At 42.4% G+C, this 24,666-nt stretch overlaps 1 protein-coding gene across 5 annotated transcripts in view; it reads left to right on the top strand.

Annotated features, from left to right (window-relative positions):
* FMNL2 (formin like 2) overlaps positions 1-21,184 on the top strand; it is a 302,656-nt gene extending 281,472 nt beyond the window's left edge. For 2 of the 5 annotated variants that reach the window (XM_032410419.1, XM_032410457.1), the window contains 11 exons: positions 742-866; positions 1,704-1,906; positions 3,452-3,686; positions 4,747-4,815; positions 4,950-5,030; positions 6,502-6,631; positions 8,982-9,145; positions 10,094-10,195; positions 12,633-12,731; positions 13,491-13,614; positions 19,124-21,184. In XM_032410419.1, the coding sequence (XP_032266310.1) occupies positions 742-866; positions 1,704-1,906; positions 3,452-3,686; positions 4,747-4,815; positions 4,950-5,030; positions 6,502-6,631; positions 8,982-9,145; positions 10,094-10,195; positions 12,633-12,731; positions 13,491-13,614; positions 19,124-19,233 (1,442 nt within the window). In that variant the 3' untranslated portion in view covers positions 19,234-21,184. Of the gene's footprint in view, positions 1-741; positions 867-1,703; positions 1,907-3,451; positions 3,687-4,746; positions 4,816-4,949; positions 5,031-6,501; positions 6,632-8,981; positions 9,146-10,093; positions 10,196-12,632; positions 12,732-13,490; positions 13,615-15,489; positions 15,616-17,164; positions 17,259-19,123 lie in introns of those variants that run through there. The other 3 variants (XM_032410429.1, XM_032410439.1, XM_032410448.1) reach the window with 3 other exon arrangements.
* Positions 21,185-24,666: the final 3,482 nt, after the last annotated feature.

Below are 24,666 nucleotides of genomic sequence, written 5' to 3'. Positions count from 1 at the left end.
CATGTAGCTGACTCCTGGGGAGAACTTGCTCTTTAAAGAGGGGGGGACGGGACCGTGGCCATTCTCGAAAACCAATACTAATCCTGATTTCTGAGTACCCCTTCTGTCGTCTTAAATATTTTCTATTTTGAGCTGTTCGTGGCCCTTGGTCTGGTTGGAATAACTCAGCATCAGTATAATCCCCATTGTCAAAATGGCGCACACGAGCGTATTGCTCCAGCAGAAAGCCAGCCTTCCTGACACCACAGTCCTGGTGGTGGAGTCGGCCACTGCCTGCGGTCTCTGAGTGTCTTTTAACATTGGTTTGGAGATACGTGTTCTAGAACCAGGAATTTAAGATTTCACAATCTGGCTCACACTCACCAGTGTCACAGAGCATTTGTCCTCTCTGCTGTCTAATAACATTATTAATAATTTTTGTTCCCCAATACTTTGTCTTAAGCGTTGTCCTAACATTGTGAGTGTAACAGCAATCCATTTGCCTGCATTAAAAAAAAAAACAAAAAACAACCCCTGGCTCTTAGCCAACTTTACCATAATGTTGCATCATTCAACCAAATGACCTCAGATTGCCCTAGCCAAAGCCATGTGTGATGTTTTGTGTGTTTAAAAACACTTGGGCGCCTCTTGCCTGTGTTCCCCCAGTGTTAAAGTGTCATCTGCAAGGACTGTTCTCTGATTGTTCTTGAGGATCGTGGGGTTTTGGTGGAGTCTTAATTTCATCCTCTCTGACTTCTGTAGCTGTGAAAATTAAGAAGCCAATCAAGACGAAATTCAGAATGCCAGTTTTTAACTGGGTTGCCCTGAAACCAAATCAGATCAATGGCACGGTCTTCAACGAAATTGATGACGAGCGAATTCTGGAGGTATCTTTCTCATTGGTTAGAAACAGGGAGGGCTCTCTGGGCAGCAAAGCTAAAATGGGTGCTCTGCTAACCTGCAAGGTTCAGTGACACAATGCTAGTGTTTTAAATGCCTTGATGTAAAGAAGAAAAGGATTTTTAATATTAGAGAATAAAATTGGACACTATTTTGTAAGGTGGTTTCAAAACTGTGTTTAAAAAGTTATGTTACGGGGCACCTGGGTGGCTCAGTCTGTTAAGCATCTGCCTTTGGCTCAGGTCACGATCCCAGGGTCCTGGGATCGAGCCCCGTATCCGGCTCTCTGCTCAGGGAGCCTGCTTCTCTCTCTCCCTCTACCTGCCACTCTGCCTACTTGTGCTCTCTCTCTCTGTCTATCAAATAAATAAATAAAATCTTTAAAAAAAATAGTTATGTTGCTATGGAGTGGTTGTAATTATCTTCAGTGGATGCCACAAAATATGTATCTGATACAAGCCCTGCCCTTCATTTATAAAAGGGCATTAAAAAACCCTTTATTGAACTCTGTGAATAAGAACTCAATAATCACACTCACTATCTGGTTTGATAGTTTTAGTCTGTGGTGGCCGGCCCTGCAAGGTAATTAGGGAAAAACTGTTGAGTGGCCAGATGGAATCGGTTCTCTAGCTTAGACATTCATAGCTGTATGTGGGGCCTAAGTCATGCCATAGCACGAACACGAAAACAGAGTAAGCCGTGGTCAAAGGCAAGTATTGAGTAGAAAAAGTAAGTTCTTTGATGCTTAAGAAACTGTCAGAATGGTTTCTGACTTAATTTTTAGGTGTAATCCAATTTGCCTATTTCATCCCTCTCTACTCCAGGATTTAAATGTGGATGAATTTGAGGAAATATTTAAGACAAAAGCCCAAGGTCCTGCCATTGATCTTTCTTCAAGCAAACAGAAGATAACACAGAAGGGATCCAACAAAGTGACATTACTAGAAGCAAATAGGGCCAAAAATCTTGCCATAACTTTAAGGAAAGCTGGAAAGACCGCCGATGAGATATGTAAAGCTATACATGTGTAAGTTCAGGGCATTCTGGAAAAATCAATTCTAGTGAATTTAGGATAAAAACAAAAATAAGAAAGTTATGATTGGTAGATAACATAAATATTTCAATAGTAGGGCAAGATGGAAGATAAAAGATGGAGCAATCCTTGATATCCACATACCAAAGGTTCCCTTTGTTACGTATGTGTGACTTCAGAGTTGAATGGAATGCTAGCACTAAAGAGGCAGGCCAGGAATTACCCTTGTGAGCGCTGTATTCGAGCGAAAATTATTTTAGAAGAGTAACAACTGGATCATGACATCATTTATTAACTTGGTCTGCTTTCCTCTATGTCTATAGCAATGCATACCTCCAAGGAGTGGAGAATTACAGATGCTAAAAAAAGGGAGAGACTGTTCATTTGCTCTGGAGTATCTGAATTTTCTCTCGATTTGTTGAATACAAATTTGATGGCATTTGTGGAATGACACAATTCAGTGCCAGATGCAAATGTGATACAGATGCATATTTTAGTTCATAACAATAGGAATGTGATTCCTGTTTCTCTTAGCAGCTTTCAGGAAATTTTAAAGTTCAGTTCTTTTCTTATCCCTGGATTGCAGAGAAGGCATTGGTTTTATTTACTTTTCTATGAGAGGAATCTTTCTGCCCTTCTTGTGGTCATGATGGATTTCAAATATGATTAGGAACAAATGTTTTAGATGTGTTAGGAATGAATTCATTGTAAATTGGTATTTCATAAATTTTGGTAAGAGATCTTTAGGGGAGTATATGACCCTCAGAAATCATTTGTTCCAATTTCATGTCCTCAGGATCAAAATCCAATAGTCTAGTGTATCCTATATTCTGTTCTGATTTCTGAAGTTGAAACATGATAGGCATTCTAGTTTTTAATCTATAGATGCCGTATTTATCATGATGATTAGATATAATTCATTCTGCTGGACAAAGATTGTCCAGGGAAGAAAATAGAGATTGTAGCAAATATTCTGTTTGTTCAAATTGAGCATATATCCAAAGAGACCTGATATACCTTCAAGGGATGTATCCATTTAAACCAAAACATCCATTTAGTACAGGCATTTGGATACATTTTTTTCCTAACGTAGAGAAAATAGCCCAGACTGTTGGTTTAATTGAAAAATATTAGAGTTTACCAGATATTCTGTAATTGTGTATATAATATCAGTCTCCCTAATTAGCAGTACTTAATATGCCTTAAAAACTATGTCCTTGAACCGCTTAAACATCAGATGCTTCAGCCTGCCTTCTCGCTCTTCCTGTCTTTTAAGTGTTGATTTCTGGAGACTTAGATCAATAGTAATGGGCTAAAAACTGAGCATGGATGTTGTGATGAGGTCTAGGTTCTCAGAAAGGACCACTGAAGCTACTTGTTGGGCAGTCATGAGCCAGCACCAAGGGGCATCTCCACCGTTTGGCTGTAGACATCATCAGTTCATTGCAATGGTGGTTGATGAGCAGGACCAAATGGGGGTGCGGTTGAAAAGGTAGGAGGTTTTCTCTCTAACACTGACATGTCCACATCTGCCTTCAGATTTGACTTGAAGACATTGCCTGTAGACTTTGTAGAATGTTTGATGAGGTTCTTGCCAACTGAGAACGAGGTGAAAGTGTTTCGGCTCTATGAGCGGGAAAGGAAGCCCCTGGAGAACTTGTCAGATGAAGACCGGTTCATGATGCAGTTCAGTAAAATTGAGAGACTCATGCAGAAGATGACCATCATGGCCTTCATTGGGAACTTTGCGGAAAGCATTCAGATGCTGACTCCTGTAAGTGGACCAGCTCTGGCAGGGATACAGTATCATTTTTTCTTTTAAGTCTCTTCCAAAATTGTACTTAACATCATGGGCTCTAAAGACTCCTTCCCAGAACTTTCTAGATTGCATTTTTATTTTGTCCATTCCTTTTCATATTGTGTATGCCAACTAAATGTGAAAATGGTGAATTTCCATTTTCCATATTGCTATTCTCCTCCATAGGATGCCATTTTCTGTGTCTACGGATGTCCTCTGGGTTTCCCCTTCAATACATAGGACCAGGAAGATCATTTTCTCAAACTTGTTCCCCTCCTGAAGATACCAGTCCTCCGACTGACTGGGTTGGCAAGACTGAAAATGTTGCTTTCATTTCTAAAAATGATCTTGTATCTTTAATGAACAGGCTTATTGGCTTTCATTGGAAGCATTATAAATTTACCATAGGAGTCTTTTTCCTTGGAAATCTGTTATAGTACATCATGGTGATGGAGAAATAGTAGCCAACCATCTCTTGTTTTTTTGTGTTAATCTGGTAGAGACTTATAAATATTGTAAACATAAATATCATAAATAGTTCTTTCCCAGTTCTCTTTCTAAATACACTTTTGTTAATTACTGATTACAGTAGCATGTCTGTTCACAACATGTTCTGAGGACTTCTGGAGGGTTTATATTCCTTTGCTGTTTTGTTTTCATTCCTGGACAACTCCATTGATTTAAAAACATGGTTCCAGGTGGTGGGCAGGGAATTGAGTTCTGCTAGAAGATGCTGTTGACTCCAAGCTCTGAGTCCCACTGGTTACAGATTTTGTGATAAGCAAGTTCTGACATTTCTTCTCGTTTCAAATACTTTGAGAGAAGAGCTTGCATGTAAAGATATGATTGCCTAAGACCCTAGCAGGACAACTTAAATTTGTTATGTTGAGGAAAAATAGAACCTCAGCATTAAGGCTTTAAGGTCTAAATGCAGGTCTATTTTCTTTTGTGTTAAATTTTAGTTTCCAATTAGAGTTTATTTTTAACATGTCTCTTTTTCTCTCCCCTCCCCTTCCTTCCTTTGAATGGAATCTAGCAACTGCACTCAATTATAGCAGCATCTGTCTCTATAAAGTCATCCCAAAAACTCAAGAAAATTCTGGAGGCAAGTGAAGTTTTCCTCATATACATACAGGGAAGAGTTGACTTGTCAGCCGAATTCCTGGGCCTGGGAATGCCTGGGATGCTCTACTAATAGGCTTGTTTCTCTCTCTCTCTCCTCTCTCTCTCTTTTTGCAGATCATCTTGGCCCTTGGAAACTATATGAATAGCAGTAAACGAGGAGCAGTTTATGGATTTAAACTTCAGAGTTTAGATCTGGTGAGTGAACTAAAAGAAATACAAGACTATTCAAGGGACAAAAGAGCTGGCAGAGATTTAAGTCCCAGAGTGGAGGAGAGTCAGCTCTTGGAAATGGGAGTGGAATATTTTTTTTTTTCCCCCAGAAATAAGCAAAGTTTTTTTTTATTTTCAAATATCAAAAACATAAATAATGTATGTTTTTCAAACAATGATATTCTAAAATTATAGGAATAATTTTAGTGAATTCAGTGAATGTGAAACCTAAATCAACCAAGTATTGTCTGCTAGTTGGAGAATCAACTGGTATAAATTCTCTGGAACATCATTTGGCAGTGAGCACTTAGAACCTTGAAAATCCTCATGCCTTTTGACCCAGTGTTTCCATTTCTGGGACTCTTTCCTCAGGAATCTGAATTATGAATGCTTTATTTATTTTATAATTGCAAATAGTTAGAAACAATGTAAAGATCCAACATTTTGGAAAATTATTAACTATAACAATAGTTAATATGGTGAACTATTCTTCAACTCTTAGAATGTGAAGAATTTTCAAAGAAATAGATAATTTTGTGTTTAGAAAAGAGTATAAATTGCATGGACTAATTGATTTCACTCAAGTAAAATATGCAGGAAAAACCTGAATGGAAATGGGTTAAGATATTAACAGAGAGATTGGACAGAATGAGGGATTTTTTTTTTTCAAAGTGCTTCTTTTTACTTTTCTGTATTTTCTAAATATACATATGTATATATTTTATCTATATATCTATCCCTCTTCCCCGTCCCTTCCCTGGATGGAAAAGTGTGTGCTGCTTTTCAGAGTCATCTGACTTAGATGGGCAGGACTAGAGACAATCCTCCGTGGAATCCTCTTCCCCCAAGGCTGTGTGGGGCTAACGTGGCTTCCACATGAGAAGGTTGGGCAGTGGGTTGAGTCCCGAGCCCTGGGGAGACATGGCTGTTTGGTAGGGAGTGTCCAGTTAGTCCCAGCTCTGGCCCAGGAGGGTCATGTGTGGTAAGCCCAGCTGCTTCGTGTCACGGAGGCTGGGGAACAAGAGAGGGCTGAACTGGGAATGTGTAGCCTGCGGTGTGGGAGTCCTGTCTTGTGGGCAGTACTGCACACCTGCTGGTTCCATGCTCACTCCTCTGCTCCTCACTTCGGAAAGCACTCAAACTGGGCGCTTCCTACTTTTTAGCCAGGGGAGGTGGTGTGGCAGATGTGCGGTGGGGCGGTTTTGTGTGGGTAGAGATGTGTGTTGGAATCGTCCCCAACACTGAACATACCCCTGGTTGGAGAAGTCCTGTGGTCTCTTCTACAAGTTAGTGGGCTGGTTTAGTGAAGAACATGTCCAGGCTTGATCCTCCCATGGGGGTATTTTTTGTCCACTTTGGGGTGCTGTACTCAGTTACTCTGAGTGGGAGGACATCATCTGGGGGGCAAGCTTCCCATCTTCTTTAACTCTAACCCATATATTCCTTTTGTTTTCAGCTCTTAGATACAAAGTCAACAGACCGAAAGCAAACACTGTTGCACTACATTTCAAATGTGGTCAAAGAGAAATATCACCAAGTGTCCCTGTTTTATAATGAGCTTCACTATGTGGAGAAAGCTGCTGCAGGTACTTGACTTCAGGTCTTCCTGTTACCCTTGGGTATCAGGTGCCTCTCATCATGGGTCCTGGGGGAGCCATCCCCTGCTTAACTGGTCTTCGGAACCCCTTTGGAAAGGCAAGGTGAAAAGTCGGATGCTCTTGGCTGGAGTGTGTAGGCCATGGTGTTGCCCACGCCTGGGAGCCGTAGCAACTAGGGACACAAGGGAGACCTCTCTGTGTCCTCTGTACAGAGTTGGGGCTCTGGACCTTGGGCAGCTTCCCTCTTCCATTTGATGTCCTTCTTAGTCCATTGCTGTTGTTGAAACACGAGAGTGAAAATCTGAAAATCACCCCCCAAGAAATACTTGTTTGATTTCGTGCCATCCCACTTGCTCAGGTGTGGTAGTTCCAAGCATTGTGCCTTTAGCCTGAGCACAAGGTAAATTATCAGTACTTTTGGCTGTTATTTTGCCATAGCAGTTATGCATTTTCTCATTTAAATCATCAAATGGTTCCGAGATAGCTGGGCTGTAATAGGTACGTAATGGTATCCCCATGTTACCGATGAGAAAACTAACATTTTTAGAGGTTACATAGCTTGCCCAAGGTCACATGGGTAGAACGTGATAGAAACAGGACTAGAACCCACGTCTTCTCATATACTTTATTGTCTAATGTACCATGTCCTCTCCAAAGACTGTTCACTTGATCTCAGCCAAAAGGCCAAGAAGCGATCCAAAGACTTTTTCAGCTAGAAAAAGGAACCAGATGCACATTGACCCCAGAGTTGATTACATACTGTGATTCTCACGTTAGGATCTTGAGCCCTGAGCCTCCAAGGTGTTTAAATTCATATTCCCGGGGCCTACTTCAGACTTAATGAATTGAATCTTTGTGGGGAAGGCTTTCTCTGACTTCCTCAAAGTAAATGGCCACTCCTTTTGTGTTCTTACTACAGAGCACTCCACATTACTCTTTTATACAAGATTTCTCAAATTTTATTGTAACAGTTTGCATGTCCATTCCAACCTGTGGATTTATGAGTATAATCAAGTTTTATTTATCTTTATTCCCGTAGCCCCTAGTAAATTGTTGGGGGGCATAGGTAGATGAGTGAATGAATGAATGAGATGACGCAGTGCTAACTGGGGACGGGTACTGAGGGAGCCCTAGTGGAGGCTGAGAAGCAGGGGGGACTGATATTTTGACTGTGAAGAGCTGTGCGGAGCAGGCTGTGACAGATCCACTGAGGGCTCAGGGCTCAGGAGGCAGTGATTTTCCTCCTTCCAGGTTTCTCTTCGCCTAAATTTCGGGATTCTTTAGCATCACAATTCTAATTAAAAAAAAAAAGAAGTTTAACAAAAATTTTTGTTTTGACCATTTTGTTTGGCCCAACTGAGATTCCCCAAAAGCGTTGGAAAAAATCAGTCAGGGCAGGTGGAGAGATGGAGGTTCTCTGGCTGCATTGTTTTCTGTGTTCTCTCTCTGGTGTCCAGGTGAGCTGACATGGATTCTTTATACCTTCACTCCTTTATCCAGTCACTCCCTTTGCTAATCCAGTGAGCCTTTCTGAGTCCCTGCGGTGTACTGGGCACTGTCCTAGGCATTGAGGAGTCAGAGTTGAGTAAGACCGTGTGAGTCTAGCAAGGGAAAAACCTAACCGCCTTGTTGTGTAATTCATCCATGTGCAGAGCTGAGTTGGGCAGCAGGGAGCCAGAGGGGAAGGTGGGTGTGGAAGGTAGCAGGAAGGCTGCTCTGGGAGGGTGGCCATACTGCAGATGGAAAGGTTCGTGCTGAGAAATCCTTCTGAAGCAGGGAAGGCTTCTTTCACAAGAAGCTGTCCAAGCTTGCTTGGTTTCTAGTGGTCAGTGGTACTAAAGTTCAACATCTCAATGCTGCCCCCTGCTGGAGAGCCACAGAAATGTAAATGAGGTCAGAGTGTTAGAGGATCAGATCCTGGGCCCTGCACAGTTGAGGAGTCTCTGAGCCTACAGACCCACGGATAGGTTATCCTCCTGTAAGAAAAACGGAATAGTTTGGTATAATCCCAGAATGTGGGGTGCATGGTTGTTCTCCGAACTCCATTTTGGCCACTTCCTAGCTGTGCAACATCGGGCAGGCCATGTAACCTCTTTATGCTGCTTTTTGTTGTGGTGGTGTTGGCAAACTGGGCTGATAGTGCAAATGAATTAGTGCCTACACAGAAGTTAATGCAGTGCAGGGCGGTGAGCAGTAGTAAATTATTCACATTGTAAGGTCTTCGCTCTGAAAGATCTAAGGTCCTTGAGTGACCCTAGGAATCCACTGAGAGCTGGGCTTACCAGCCAGACTCACTGGGGTTTTGACATTCATGGGGACATTGCTGTCTCTACTTCAGTCTCCCTCGAGAATGTTTTGCTGGATGTCAAGGAGCTCCAGAGGGGCATGGACTTAACCAAGAGGGAGTACACCATGCATGACCACAACACACTGCTGAAGGAGTTCATCCTCAACAATGAGGGGAAGCTGAAGAAGCTGCAGGATGATGCCAAGATTGCACAGGTAAGTATCTGTGCCCTGGACACTCACAAGGACGTGATTGGATCCCTTAAACCCACCTGGGTGCTGGCCTGGCTTTGGAGGAGAATTGCCCTCTGTCTGCTGAGGGTAGATTTCTTCTGTAGCTAATGACTCCTGTGGGTGAGATCTTTCTGAATATTGTCCCTGTTCTGTTCATTGTCCTTTTCTGATTTGGAGTCTTCACACTCTTCTCTAGAGGCTCTCCCCTTCCCCTCCCCTTTTAGTCCTAGGCTCCTTCCCTGTGAGTCCTATATTCATTTTGGCCAACATGTAGACATTCCTGTGCTTAGCAAAGCACTGCTCCTTCCCAGTGTGTTGGGTTTCTGTAGGCCTTGACCTCTAAATCTTATAGTACACTGGGGGTTAAGTTTACACATTTAAAAAACAGCCAAAGTGGACTGCATGCCATCACAGAAGGGAAGGCAGAGTGTGGTGGGGACTCAGAATGCAGACGGGGTGGGACAGCTCCCGAACGAGGCTGTCTTGTGCCAGGAAAGAGTTTAAGCAGAGACGTGAGTGTCCCTGAGGTGGGGACACTGTAAGGAGCATCGAAGCAGCCAGCTGGGATTGGAGTCTGAGTGACTTCTGAGATCCCTTCTACCCTTGTCTGCCATGGCCTTAGGAAGCTCTTGAAAGGGGTAATTCCTCGTGTGTGTGTGTGTGTGTGTGTGTGTGTGTCAGAGAGGCGGTGTGTAAAAGTGCGGTGGTCCCCGAGATGAGCCCTGTGCGGCACTATTGCCTTCTGCTCTCTCAGCCTAGGCGTTGCTCGGAGGACACCGGAGGCCCGAGAGGGTCGTGGGAGCGTGAGGGGGCCGCAGGAGAGCTGTGACGGTGGCTGGATCCTCCCTCCTGCTCTGCTGCTCTTCCCCCAGGGGGTCAAGTTCACGTGCTGGACCTTATGAAACTTAAGAGGAGTTTGCTTCTTTACAGGACGCTTTTGATGATGTGGTAAAGTATTTTGGAGAAAACCCCAAGACGACACCACCCTCTGTCTTCTTTCCTGTCTTTGTCCGGTTTGTGAAAGCCTATAAGGTAAATAGGAGCATGGGGTCCTTTAAAGCTTTCCTTGGCATTGTTTGTCAAGTAGGTGCCCTCCCAGAGCTGTGTCTGAGTCTCCACTGCTGTGCAGAGGCCTCCCCTGTTCCTTTGGGCAGCAGATCTGGGAGGTCAGCGTGAGTCTGAGCAGTCTCCAGTCCTGTGGGGGCTGCGTGTTCCTGGGGCCCTCAGCCCACGATGCTCCCTGTCTCCAGCCAGCGAGGCCTGCAGTTCAGCCCAAAGGCAAAAACTCCTGGCTGCCCTTTGGGGCAAGTGAAGACACTCCAGGACCGTCACTTCCTCATTGAATGTTCACTCTTGTGGGTGGGGTGAAGGACTTGGAAACCCCAGGCTTCCAATGCAGTTGTTGGACAGGTGAAAGGAGGGGACTCTGGCCTGTGGCAAGGGTACTGTAGCTGAGGTCAGGGACAGCCTGCTCGTGTGTGTTCTGCCCAGGCCTTTAGGTCGTCTAGACCAACACTTCTCTAGCGTGGACTGAAAGGTGGCACTAGGAAGGATGGTTGCTGTCTGTTTCCTCATCTGGACCAGTAATGGCCCTTCCTTTAAATAGGTCATTTGACACAATCCAGAGCTATGGTCTTGAAAAAGAATGTGACCCAGAGAGGCATGTGTTGGAAGAATTTGTTCCTTGAGAGAGAATGATGGGGAATGTGGGGGCGTTCGGGGATGTTAGTGCACTTAGGAGACACTGCAGTCTGTACTCTCCAGGGTTGTTTACGCATAACCTTGGTAACATTGGTGGAGGAAGGAGGAGTATGATTATAGGGGGAGGAGGGGGATGTGGTTTTTTCTTTTTTAAAGACTTTATTTTGAGAGGGCATGAACAGGGTTGGAGGGAAGAGGGAGAGAGAGAAGCAGGCTTCCTGTGGAGTAGGGAGCCCAATGCGGGGCTCGATCCCAGGACCCTGGGACCATGACCTGAGCCAAAGGCAGACGCTTAACGACTGAGCCACCCAGGCACCCCAGGTCATCTACATTTTTGAGAAACATCCGCTTGGATATAGTGGGTCTCTTCTCCAGCTCCACAACTGTCAGGTTACGTTGTTTAGCTGTCAGCATGGCTTCCCGTACCGCTGACATCACAAGCTGTTTGCAGAGGGGGGGTGAGGATGAACCCAGACACAGCACCGAGTCCATGTGTCAGACATGAGGAGGTCTCTGGTCACCAGCTGCTGCTGACCGTGGTGCTCAGGGTTCACTGGCTGGTGATCCTAGTGTACGGAAGAGATGACTCAAAGTGATTCTTGTTATGTGCTGCAACCACATTTCTTCACATAAAAAATTGTAAGTCTAAGGTCTATAGGGAAAAATATAGGCTATTTTTAAATTGTAGAATATGAGCTGGGAAGCGGGTCTGGTAGGTCCCAAAGCCTGATACTTGAGCAGGGGTATGTGTAGAGCAGAGGAAAAAGCGAAGTTCCTTGGTGATCTGTGTGGGGTGGCACAGGTCGGAGCCTGTCAATGAGCCCCTTCCGCATTGTTGTTCCACCCTGTGTCCTGTTAGCGGGCTCCGTGGGGTGCTCGCCAGGCAGTGGTGGTGTGGGATGTTTTACTGGCCACAGATACTACACAGTGAATGACTCCCAGGCTGGCACTGACCTGGGGACTTTTTGGGAAGATGTTGGGGTTGTAGGTTGTCATCCCTCCTTTCTCTTCCCAAGTTCGAACCAGAATGTAACTTAAGACAGAAGTACAGGGGTCCAAAATGTAAACTTGATTCCCGATAATAGCTGGGCTGGGGGTGTGGGGTGTGTCTGTGAGCTTATACCTCAGCCCTGAACTAGATAACTGACTGATCACTTCACAGTGAGACCATTAGGAGTCTCTTTAGGGAGGCTGGCTTCAAAACAGAATGCCCAAGAGGGCTGAGCCGAGGTGAGCCTGTTTTGATTTCTGGTCCCCAACTCAGTCGCTCTGCAGCCCTTGGGAAGGAGTGAGCTCTGGGGTGAGACCCCTGGAGGAAACAGGAGGCAAGGGAATGGAGGTTTTCCCCTAACAATGGGCAAAAGGAGAGGAATCTGAACTCCTGGTTTCAGAGAAACTAGAGGTATGTGGACAGGTTCTGGAAGCAAAACAAGCTCATGTGGGAATCACAGAGCAGAGCTGCCAGAAGGAGAGCTCCCGTCCATGTCTGTGGGACTGAGGCTGAGAAGCAGTGTGAGTGGGGAGGCGGTCCTCAGGAAAGGATTTCTGGACAAGGTACCTCGAGATTGCTGGATTTTGAGGAGATGTGATAGAGACCAACAGGGAAAGCCCGGATCAGAGTCTTGGAGGGGCCTAAGTGTAGGCCTTGTCAGCTTCCTGTGCGTTCTGACTCCTGGCTTGCCAAGACTCTCTTAGGAATGACTTTAGAAAACCTTGATGGCTGTCATTTCCACTAACATAATCTTTTGGTTCCTTTGACTTTGCCCAGCAAGCAGAAGAGGAAAATGAGCTGAGGAAAAAGCAGGAACAAGCACTCATGGAAAAACTCCTGGAGCAGGAAGCTCTGATGGAGCAGCAGGATCCAAAGGTGAGAAGTGGCTGGGTGCTGAGACGGCCTCGTGTCTCCTCAGCGCCAGCAGGGGAAAGGGGCGAAAAGCCGGATTTGCACACGAGCCCGACGGCTTCCTTCTAGGGCTTGGAAACGTGGCAGATGGGTTTGTTGTTCATTCCTCTGTTCCGCAAACAGTAGAAAGAGGCGAAGAGCACGTTTGCGTAGCCTTTCCAGGTTCATAGAGATCAGGAACTTAAATCTCAGGTGGCTCTACAGTGAGGCTGCGCCAGGTAGCCTGACAATGAACTGCGTGGGGTCCAGGAAGGCTTCATGGGGTCGCCATTGGTGCTGGCCTCGATCGCTGGCCGGCTTCACTCTGAGGAACGGGAGGGAGGATTCCCTGGAGGGAAGCAGCGTAGGTGAAGACCACAAAGACTGGCAGGTCAGAGTACTCTTCATCCCAATCCTCTGCCCCGAAGTTTCAGAAGGATGGTTGTCACCAGCTGCCTCTCGTGGCCGTACGATCCAGCCTTCCCGCCGCCACCAGCCTTCCCAGCCTTCCCAGCCTTCCCAGCCTTCTCGCCGCCACCAGCCTTCCCAGCCGCCAGCAAACTTTTCAGAGAAAGTTTGTTTTCTTCCCAGAAGCTTTCTGAGTGTGTTTCTGAGCAGGATGTTGGGATGGTGCTGCTTGTGTTTTTTGGCTGAGGCTGCATGTTTGTGATAGAACTTGGGGTTTTCTCAAGCCTCCCATGGGTGCTGGTCCCACTAATCTCTGCCATCCTTCTTTCTCCTTAGTCTCCTTCCCACAAATCAAAGAGGCAGCAGCAAGAATTAATTGCAGAATTAAGAAGGCGACAAGTGAAAGATAACAGACATGTATATGAAGGCAAAGATGGTGCCATTGAAGACATTATCACAGGTAAAAGATATTTTCTCCTGGTGGCCCGTAGAGACCCCACTGATCCTGCCCGTAGTGGACTACTTGCACAGTTCGCTGCTACTTTTGTCCAGGGTTTACAAGGTCTTCAGGTGACTTGATGCAGATCCAGAATTATGTGGAGGGACTCCATGCTGGTGTTTCAGGTGTATTTCTAGTAGCCTGCATACTGCCTGTCAGAAAACCCTAGCACCCTCTGAAGACTGTCTTTCTCGTTATCAATGGAACCCTGCAGATTTCACCAGGCTGCTCCTCCTGATGGTTTTTCCACTGTCTTCGATTTGTTTCCCTGCTCCATTTCCTACCTTGTGGCCACTCCCACCCGCCTGCCTGCCTAATAAGTACCACTGACAAGGCCCATGCAGGGCTGCGTACTAACCACGGTCAGCGCAGGTTTTTCCAGCATGCTCTTTAAAAGCCTTTTTACTCATTCGAAGTAACTGAAGACAAGAGGAAATCAGGATCGTCAGCTAGGAATGAGTGGTGCCCAACCCAGCTTGGCTCTTGTCTGATGAAGCTGTAGCCTAATGCTTGCTGCTTGAAGCCATCCTCCAGAGATGCTGCGTTCTCTTACCGTTTGGGACAATAATTTGAGCCACTGTCTGTGACAGTGGCTGCAAGTGACTTTCACTCCTATTTCAAAAAATAGGAGTACTATTTTTTAGCTTCCAAGATACTTACCACTTTTTTTTATTGTAGAGAATTTTAAAAATATGCAATGCAAAAGTGCAGAGAATAGCATGATGAGTTCTCTATACCCATCACCTATCAACAATTCCCAACTCAGGGCCGGTCTTGTTACATGTCTGCTCCCCATTCCCCATCCTCTGGGATTATTTTGAAGCAAATCTAAGACCTACAATTTCATCTAGTTATATTTCAGTGTCTGTGTCTTCAAAAGATAATGACTCTTTAAAATAAAGAAACAAGCATAGCCAGACAGAGTATCATTGTCACACACCTCCAAAACTAACAACTTTTTCACATCAAATACGCATTAGTCACGTTTCCTGAGCCGTCCTAATTTTTTTTTTAAAAATGTAACTCTTAGAATTTTGACTTCTCATTTTTTGGGAATAGCTTCACATCATAGTTAGGGATCCCAAACGGCCAAAACCACCATTTTTTTTTCCACCAGCTCAGACCCAAGGAAATAAAATAGGTACATAAATCCCGGACAGGAAGTCAATAAAGAGTTTCTGGCCCAGAGTAAAGCAGTCTGAGTCGTCAGTGGCTAGGTAAGTGGCTGATGAAATGCCTGCGTCTGCATCTGGCGCCACATACAGTCCATATGCGTGTGCCTGCCCGTATCTCATCGTTCCCTCGGCAGCGGTTTGCACGTAGCACCCCCAGGTAAAGTCCCCATTGTTGGGCACCTCTCTTTGTTTCCCCGGCCCTGAGGGAGCAGCTCTGCCGTAAGCAAGACTAGGAGCAGATCTTTTTGGGGTAAGCACCTATTTGCCTCAGTGCCACAGTATGATTAACTTGTAGGGAGAGAAGCATCCAGCCTCACACAGTAAGAGTTCCTTTTCCATCAGTCTGTTTCTCCATCTCAGTGACCCCTGGCTTGTCAAATGAGCAAAATGTACGGTTTCTGTTTGCCTGATCTCATCGGAGGTGAATGAGTATCTGCTCACAGATACTACAGTTTTTATTCTCTTTAAAATATTTTCCATTTTCCACCCCCCGAGCCCCAGATTGAGTACCTCTTTTAGACTTTATGAACTCCCTTGGGTATAAATTGCCTTTCCCCGTCTCCAGGTATGATTAACAAAGCACTAACCATGTACTAATGTGATAGATCCTGGCTTTTTACTCTCTTCTGTTTGTCTTATTTGGCTGTCATTTTCGATGCAGTGCTGAAGACTGTGCCCTTTACCGCTCGCACCGCCAAGCGTGGCTCTCGATTTTTCTGCGAACCTGTTCTCACTGAGGAATACCATTACTAAACTATTACTCTTTCTCACCTGATGCTCTTAAAAGGTTGCTACAGATTTTTTGACCTCTTATGTCCGTCTGTATGTCTGTTAGGGCCACCCAGGATGCTAGCTAGCATGGAATTGCCATCTCCGCCATGTTATCTTTTATGTTGCATTCACACTGCATGGTTTTGCATGTCAGTCATTACTGTTTACACACTGCCACTTTCAATATATCTATGAATCCACATGGCTATGGTGGTCTTGAGTGTGTGTGGGTTAGAAAAATAGTATAAATAGAGCACTACTTTTGAGAATTAGCATTGGGATCAGCTAGGTTGTTAAAAGACTTTTGGGCTAATGTCTTCGAACACAAAATGATAGTTAATAACTACGATACCTAACATTTATTGAGCACTTGCTGTGTTTTAATGGGTTTACAGATATTAAACCAGCCTCCTTTCTGTATTCAGTTACCATGCTTTGATAATAAATTGGGCTGTAGGCAAGTGCTCAGGAACACAAAGTGCCTAAAAGTTGAAAAATGATTTGCAGAAGGAATTGTGAACTACACACAGTTGTAAATTGGGTCTTTCTTAACTGTCTTACACTGTCTACAGCCATCATCCACAGTATGATGGAGCTCACGGTACAAGCAAAGAGCCCTTTGGACATAGAAGTCTATATAAGTTGATATAGGCAATCAATCCATAGCTTTATACTCAGCCTCTTTTCCTTCTGAGTGTCATGCCCGAGTTTAGCTATCAGCAGTTCCACGTTGGAGCAAGGCTGTGAGGCAGAAAGGGAAAACAAAGGCTTTAGGAGCTTCCCATAGTCTTCTCTCATTCGCGCTTCTTCACTGTGGCTCTGTTCCCTGTCAAATCCAGGGTATTTCTCTTGTGATGAGATCATATCTGGACCTGCATTTTTGGTTAGGATGGTGGCAACCAGAAATACTAATAGCAAATACCTATTATTGGAAAATGCCACTGTTCTTAGAATTTAAAAAAAAATCCCAAAATTTTCAAGAGGTAACTGCCTGCCCTTGGTTCCCGATGGCTAGATAAGAAACTTCTTTGCAGTGCCCAGTTGATTAGAAAAGGGACAAGGGAAGCACATACTCTAATTGGAAATATCCATTGTGTAACTCCCATGCTGAGATTGACATGGAACAGGGTACGTGTTTGTTTTGTGGCGTTAACTCTTCTGTGAATTGCACTTGTTACGTATGTTCCTCTGTCTTTTAGGATATCAGAGGATGTGGTGTATCATTGTTGCTTGCTCTGCAGTGTACTTACCCACCAGTGCTTATTAACCAGGCTAGACACTGTCGTCTACTGAGCTAATGTTCCTGTCAGTTTTGCTGCTGGACTGTCTTATCATTCTGGAGCCAAACTTCAAAGCAGCTTGGATTTGGGTGGTCAGAGAGCTGGGTGGGAAGACACTCTGATCTTTCCCTTGTTTTATCTAACACCTCTTGTATTAATGGCCTCCCACTCTCCTCCTCTGTTGGCTAACATGCCGGGTATGTTAAGCACTAAGTTGAATTGCTTTCCATTTTCATCCCATTTTTACTTAACCATCATTTTGTGTTTTTGTTTTTTTCTGTTTAGCCTTAAAGAAGAATAATATCACTAAATTTCCAAATGTTCACTCGAGGGTAAGGATTTCTTCTAGCACACCGGTGGTGGAGGATACACAGAGCTGGCAAGCATCACTTTTTACTTAGCTTCCTCCTCTCTCTGTATGCAGATCAGTGGTTTCAGTCTATGGCTGAGGGTAATACTGTTGAGAGTCTGACAAGGGGGAAGTCTTTGTAACCTCACATTCCAGTGATGTGAGGCAGCTTCTCTGTTGGACTCTTTGTGGCTTGCTTCCATGTTTTCAAGTGTGATGGCTTGGGCAAGGGTATTTGCTGGTGATTGTACTTGCTTTGGGTGCTAGGCTGTCCTTCCCCCACCCTTTTCTTGGCCTTCGAGTTAATCAGTTAACCCCTTTTGATCTGAAGAAGCTGAGAGCCAAGTCCTGGCCAGGGAACATGATCTATAGCCTTTGAAGAAAGATTTGGATCTTTAGAGCCAATTGTTCAGAAGACTCGGGAATTATAGAGCTACAAGTCATTGCAAATCCTTAGCCAGAAGTGGAATTCTAACCTTCCCTTACCATTCTGGGCCAAGAAGCAGAAGCTTGAGAGGATTAGGGCATGTAAAACTATTCTTCCCTTGAATTTAGAAAGAGTAAGGCAGGGTGATGAATTCCAAGGGGTCGGGAGTTGGTGCGGACTATGCTGAACCTGAGAGCATAGGTCTCAGCACTCAGCTCATTTCTTTTTGCCATGTGAAAATTTGGGCTCAGTATTGCCAGACCCTCCAGTTTTCCAAGGGAAGTCAGAATTCCTCTTTTTTTGGATATTATCTATTAAAAGATCAGGAAGCTGTATTTAAAAGTATAAGTTGGGGGCTAAATATTTTGTAGGCCAGATATGGCCCATTAGCTCCATTTTCAAGCTCCTGAGTAGGTAAAGGAATAAAAAAGACTCAGTCTGGTTTAATTCTGTTATGTTCCGCCTTCGAAAGAATGTTTCCTAACAGAAGTCAACAATACGAAGGGAAATAAATACTAACTAAATGAAACAGTGGGGAAAAAAGTACACAGCCTGCCCTGACCCCATCAGAAGCAGCTTACCTACTGGCTAGGCTACCTACCTTAAGTATTCATCAAGAAAGCATGATTTCATATTAAGAATGCTTACATAAAATAAAATTCCTTTGTTCATCCCACTGTATTCTGCTAGAACAGTGCCTGCTTGAACCAATATGCAGTGGTTGATTCATTCATTCAACAAGGCTTTTTTTTTTTTTTTTTTTTGGATGTTAGGCATTTTTAAACATTCTGTGCATTTGCAATACAAATTGGAGAATGCTGGAAGGCCCAAACAACTTCTCCCCTCCAATGAAAAACAGGAAATACTGGGTGGCAGGAGACAACGTACAGGAATGGAGTATTATTTTGATTTAGTGACTATTTTTGTTCAGTGGTTAATTGAACATTGTGTTTCACAAAATAAAAAATAGACCTCAGCTAATACTAATTGAATAAAAATAACAGAACCTCTGCCTACAAAATAAGCATAGTGTCCTTCCTTGATTACAATTCCAGGTAAGATTGGACAGGGCAGTTGGTTTATTAATTTTGCAGTTTAAAATTCATTACAATTATTGATATTCAGGTTTCCAGGGGAAAAAAAGGGCAAAACTAAGCCACAGCCTTTTCCAACTGAAGAAACATTTCAAAGTAAGACTCCATCCAGCTAGATTCTCTGGCCAGTGACAACAGTTGCCTTTCCTATATATTTTTCTAAAAGTTCCAGATTCGCATCAGTATTACATCCTGCTTTAACTATTGAGGGCAAAGTACATGTCTTTGGCTCAAATACTCAATGGATTTGAAGGGCCTGTTGGCTGACTCTCCTACCCAAGCTGCTTTGATTGGCTGCCAGCTGACCTTTGTCTTTGCTTAGACACATGATACTAAAGGTTGCAGTTCTCTCATTGATACTCTCCTCTTTACAGATCTTAGAAACCAACCATACAGACGAGCCGATGCGGTGAGGAGAAGTGTCAGGCGGCGCTTTGATGATCAGAACTTGCGTTCTGTTAATGGTGCCGAGATAACCATGTGAACCTGAGACCTGCCTGTATGAGTAGAGAGTATGCGTGAATGAAACTTTCCACATGAACTTTACGTGCTACCATTTAACTGCAACCTTGAACATTGACAAAATATTCTAAGGGCTCAGATTTAGCAAACACGTAGGAATTTAAAAATGATGGGCTCTCCTTTCAACCTTTGTTAACAAGTGCCTAAAAGTGGAAGTACCTGCTCAGATTAATCAAAGCAATAGGGTTTGATTTGATTAGGTATCTTTTTACACCAGTATATTATCCAATTTTTTAACCAAAATGTAAATTTCGTATTACACTCGTTATCTGCCATTGTGATTGTCCCATGATGGCACACCCTGGTTTCCTGATAAGTTGTAAATAACATGGATGCATCTGCTGTGGGTTTCCTTTGCTGAGAGCTCTTTTAAGGAATTGCGTTTGTGTTTTAGACATACCCATCAACTTTGTCTTTTTAAGGGCTTGCAACATGGAAGAAGGAAAAAGTCACATAAGCTCCTGTCCATACCCAAGCCCCAGCAAAGTACAAACAGGATGCATTGCAGTGGCAAAGAAGTCACTCAGCTGTGTCTCGTTTTACATTCTACACTGCTATGCTAGGGTATGATGCCCCGTGAGAGTTCACCAGTATGAAAGCAAGGGTATGATGGCATACAAATTTGTGTAAGATTTTTTTGCAGTACTGTGTTCTTCAGCTAGAGGCAGCTTTTAAAATAAAAATGCAAATGTATTTATTAGCACTAAAATTAACATCTCAGTAATCAGTATTAGGATTTCTGAGACCATTACGGGCCTATCCTGAGAACAGAAATTGGTGCCTTGCTAGCCAGGGAGAAGTTCACTAGCTCTATCAAGCATTCAAGATTACTTCTGCTAGCTAGTAGTGATAGTTAACCTAGCCTTATTCTCCTGACAATCGCAGGTCCCCACCCCCACTTCTTCCTCCTTTTGTAAATCGGAGTTGTTTTTGGCATCATTGCTTTATGGGGAATTGCAATTAAATTGCTTGAAATATTCACATTGGGATTAAGCTTAAATGGTATGTAATGGGACTAAATGGCCAACTAAGCCACTGTTATTTTTCCTTCCTCTCTGGCAGGGCACTTGATCCATTCCAAAGTCAAAAACTGGACTAAAGCCGATTTGTACTTTTCATAATAAACATTCTGCTTCTGGCTTACCTTCTTGGTACATTACATCAATATATTAATTGTAAAGTTTATTGTATAGTATTTAACCACTGAATTTCTTATTTTATGTTGTGCTTATGTGAACTCCTTGGTGAAGGTCCCATTTTCCTTGGATAATGTGTAGTTATATGATCTCTTTTTAAATGTACAGATATTTTGCTATAAAATTGGTGCAGTTTTTTATGGTTTTTACACTTTAATTCCCACCTTAGCCTCTGGGTAATATTGTAAATATTGTTTAAAAATGCATCAGCCTGTGCTATACAATCTGAATGTTATTTTAACTTATAGTTTTTTTTTAATATATATATTTAACTACAAGGACAGCTTAGGGATCAGTTAAATTTCACTTTAGCATACCTATTTACAAAAAAATTACTTTTAAAACTGCCACCTGCTAGCACATTTTCTTGAATGTGTACTTTAAAAAAGAACATGCCAAGATTTTGTCTGTTAACATTGATTTTGATGAAAAAAGCAATTTGACCATGATACACCACGAGTAGTTGGCCCTTTATGACAAGCAGCTGTTTTCCAAAGCTCAATGCTAATAAGCATATATTAAAATAATTGCATATTTATTAATCAAATAGACAATAATGTTGGCATGTTCTTTTCTGTTTATTAATGGGCTTGCTTCTTAGCAATATTAGAAATGTTTTATAAAAAAGCAGTTCATGTTACTTTTCTGGTCTTTTCATGACATATGAGCAAATAAACTATTTACACTACTATCCTGTAATATGTTGTAGTCTTTGAACGGCATACCTTAGCGGGGGGGGGGGGGGGGTTACAGGTTTTATATACTTTTATCTTCTAGGAAGTTGTATCTTGCTGCTTGCCCTCATGATACAAACTCTTGATCACTTGCTGTATGGAACGGAAGAACCTAATAGATTTTGGTAGTGAGGGATACATCTCCAAAATTGTACTTACCAATTTATTGCTTCCAGAGAAACACTGGTGTTTGGTGAAGATATTACCACCACCACCCCCGCCCCCAAATTTGTTGTGTTAATACGGATAGGTTATGTGTGGACTGCATAGAGGTTACCCTGCAACCAACAACTACATTGGTTGGCAAGGTACGTACAAGCAGTTTGGCCTCCATTGCCCAAACATGCTGGTATTTTTAACGGTAATTCCAAATCATCAGACTGTGCAACGTTCAGTATATTCTTTTTAGGAAAGCAAGGAAATTTGGTATTTTAGAAAATTGGTCAAGTGGCTTAAAACTTTAAAAAAAAAATAAAGGTTTTATTTGAGAGAAAACATGAGTGGAGGGAGGGACAGGAGAAGCAGACTCCCTACTGAGCAGGGGAGCCCGACGTGGGGCTCGATCCCAGGGCCCTGAGATCATAACCTGAGCCAAAGCTAAGCCACCTACACGCCCCTCAAAATAACTTTCTTACAGAGACATGGATTAGTTTAATTATTGTATTAAGTCTTTGTTACCAATTTAGCACTCTTCTTACTGCACCACAGTTATACAATGTAATTGAAGCTTTATTTTATAAAGAGGGGGAAAGTTAAATTCCAGTTAGTGAAATTCTCTAGTTTGTGCCTCATGGTAAAAGAAATAATATCTTTAATATTCTACAAATTCAAAACGTTTTCAAACCCAAAGCACAGCAGTTAAGTTCAAAGGAGATAGATATGGTTAGGTATGGGGCATTAGATACCATTAATATCCACTTTTAGAGATACTTACCAGTGATTCAGAACTAAATCTTATTCCCAAGTCCCAATCCTCTAAAAATCTAAATTCTAATCCACTAAAATTCATTGATTGCCCAAGGGACCCTGCTGACTCAACAATGCTTAGCACAGAATGGGACTTGATACCCATCACTGACTGTGGTTCAACATACTGGATTTTGTTAAATTACCTTTTTACACTGCAAGACCTACTCTTATGATAGCTTTATAACTGGCATACCTATTAGCTTTAATATTTGGTAAAACAGCTCTTAGCCCTAAGACGTTTTTTAAATTATCAGAAATGTCTACAAAGATAATCAGCTCAGTATATACAAAAGGACTAATCTGATAGTTTTTCATTTCTCTTAAAACTAATACCCGATCTAATTCCTAATTCCAAGAAAAAATTTGAAGAAACAAATGCATGAAGTGTTGGTAAGCTGAAACAAATCCAACTTAGTAAAAGATGCCATTTTTCTAATAAATTATATTTATTTACAAAAGGTCTAAATTTATATAACTATTAGGTTCTTTACATCAGAACAATATATAAACAGAAGAGAAAATCTGGTAATTACAAACACAGAAAATAGAAACCTGTTCCCCCTTATTATTACTCACCTTTCAGAACAAATCTTCAGTTTAGTTGTAGAGAGGTAGGCAAGAGAACAAACCTACCAAGTTTCAGGCAGGACCAAGATAAAGGAATATTTGATACCCCAAGGAACAGCGTAAAAGGGCATCAAGAAATGGCTTGGTTGGATTATGATCTGATTAGGCAGCCACTCTGTTTCAGTCTATGAATGAAAAGTGGGGTGAGGGGTTGTTAGCTAGCTCCCCTGAAATGGAAACATCAATCTAGGCCATTATACCTGGGGCAAGTACCAATCATTAACAATGAGATGGCCTTGAAGTGTAAATCATATTGAGTCACAAAAGCAATTTCTATATAACAAGTTTTTTGAAAAGCACAGAAAATCTACAATTAAGGAACTTAGGCCAGGAAGACACACTAAATAAAATGAAGGGCTAGAGGGAGTGTGCAGGTACTTGCGGCAGAATCATCTCACTTCCCATACCTCACCCTTTGTTGGAAATAGCCTGAAATGATTAGTTCTCAATTTGGAATTTGGGAATTTTGCTGCTCTTTCCAAGCATGGCCTTTAAAGACTAACCTAGTTAAACATTAACTCTTCAAACAGAAGTTTACTACTTTTAAAGTACTGTGGTATCTTAATTTATGAATATGAAAAAAGCTACATTTCAAATCATCACAAGGGATTTTCTTTCCTACTCAGAAACCACATGGAAGTTCCATGTTCTAACAAGCTTTTGGAAATTTCTGTCGTAAAAGAAGTTAAGATATAGCCACTAGAACTTATCTTCAGTGCACTTCAATTATGTATGTGGCTTTAGTTGTAGGTTAGTACAGTTTATTGCGATGATGCTTTTTCAAGCCCTATAATACAGCTGCTGGGTACCATGGATGCTGGATGAGTGTATGTCAACTATTTTACATTCATTCAATATATGCCTACAGTGTGCCAGGCACTGTTCTAATCCACAGGATATAGCAGTGAATGAAACACAAATCCCTGTCTCCAAGGAACCTGACCACCATTTAAGTTAACACAACTGAGAAACTTAAGAGCAAGGTAAGATTTAATAAAGAAGGTAAGAATTATTAGACTGGTATATGCCATCACCAGAACCATGAAGTAAAACTGTAAGCCTATTTAGAACGCAATTCCATGAAAAATTACTCATGACATTATTTTGCTTTTCCTTTATTTAAAATGAGTGGTTTTACTTAGAGAATGTAAAAGAAAATTGTACCTGATACTGAGAGAGATACATCCCCAAGGGAAAAGAAGTCTGATTTAAGATACAAGGAATTAATGTGCTTTGCCTCATTTTGCTTTTAGAAATGTTTATTTGGTTCCTTATTTTGTAATTTACATTTAAATTACATAATATTCTTAAATATTCTATAAACTTATAGCATTCATCACTCTTCCCTGGGTACTATTTGATTAGAAACCGTTCTCTCTCAAATAGCATCTAAGCTTAAAAACAAAACAAAACAAAAAACCTATATGGCTACCCCTCTCTGGATGCAAAAAGAAAAGTGGCTGCCTAGTCAGCACTGAGTTAACCATTATCACTGGAAGAAAACCAGGATCATCTAGGCAAATGCTTCTTAACACAGAATACAGGCCCTTTGGTAAAAAAAAAAATTATGGACTGTCTTTCCAGAAAAATGTACAGAGATGTTTCCGTTTTTACAGTTTCTTCACTCTACCACTATGAATTAATAAGGCCTTATTCTAGGCCATTTTTATTTTATAGCTGTATAAAATGAGGCCCAATTAGCGAAGTCAAGCTGTGACATATCATTTTCAAATTTACTGGGAGGCATAAAAAGTGAAGTTTTTATTGTTGAAAAACATGAATAATCTCTATTTTTGAAGCTGCTTTGGGTAATAATGAAATAGCCTTGCTGTGTTTAAAAAAAAAGAAAAAGGACCATTGCTTTTATTT

This window comes from Phoca vitulina, unplaced genomic scaffold, assembly GCF_004348235.1.
Source record: "Phoca vitulina isolate PV1807 unplaced genomic scaffold, GSC_HSeal_1.0 scaffold1, whole genome shotgun sequence".
In the NCBI taxonomy this organism is placed as follows: domain Eukaryota; kingdom Metazoa; phylum Chordata; class Mammalia; order Carnivora; family Phocidae; genus Phoca; species Phoca vitulina.
This window is presented reverse-complemented; position numbering and strand designations above follow the sequence as displayed.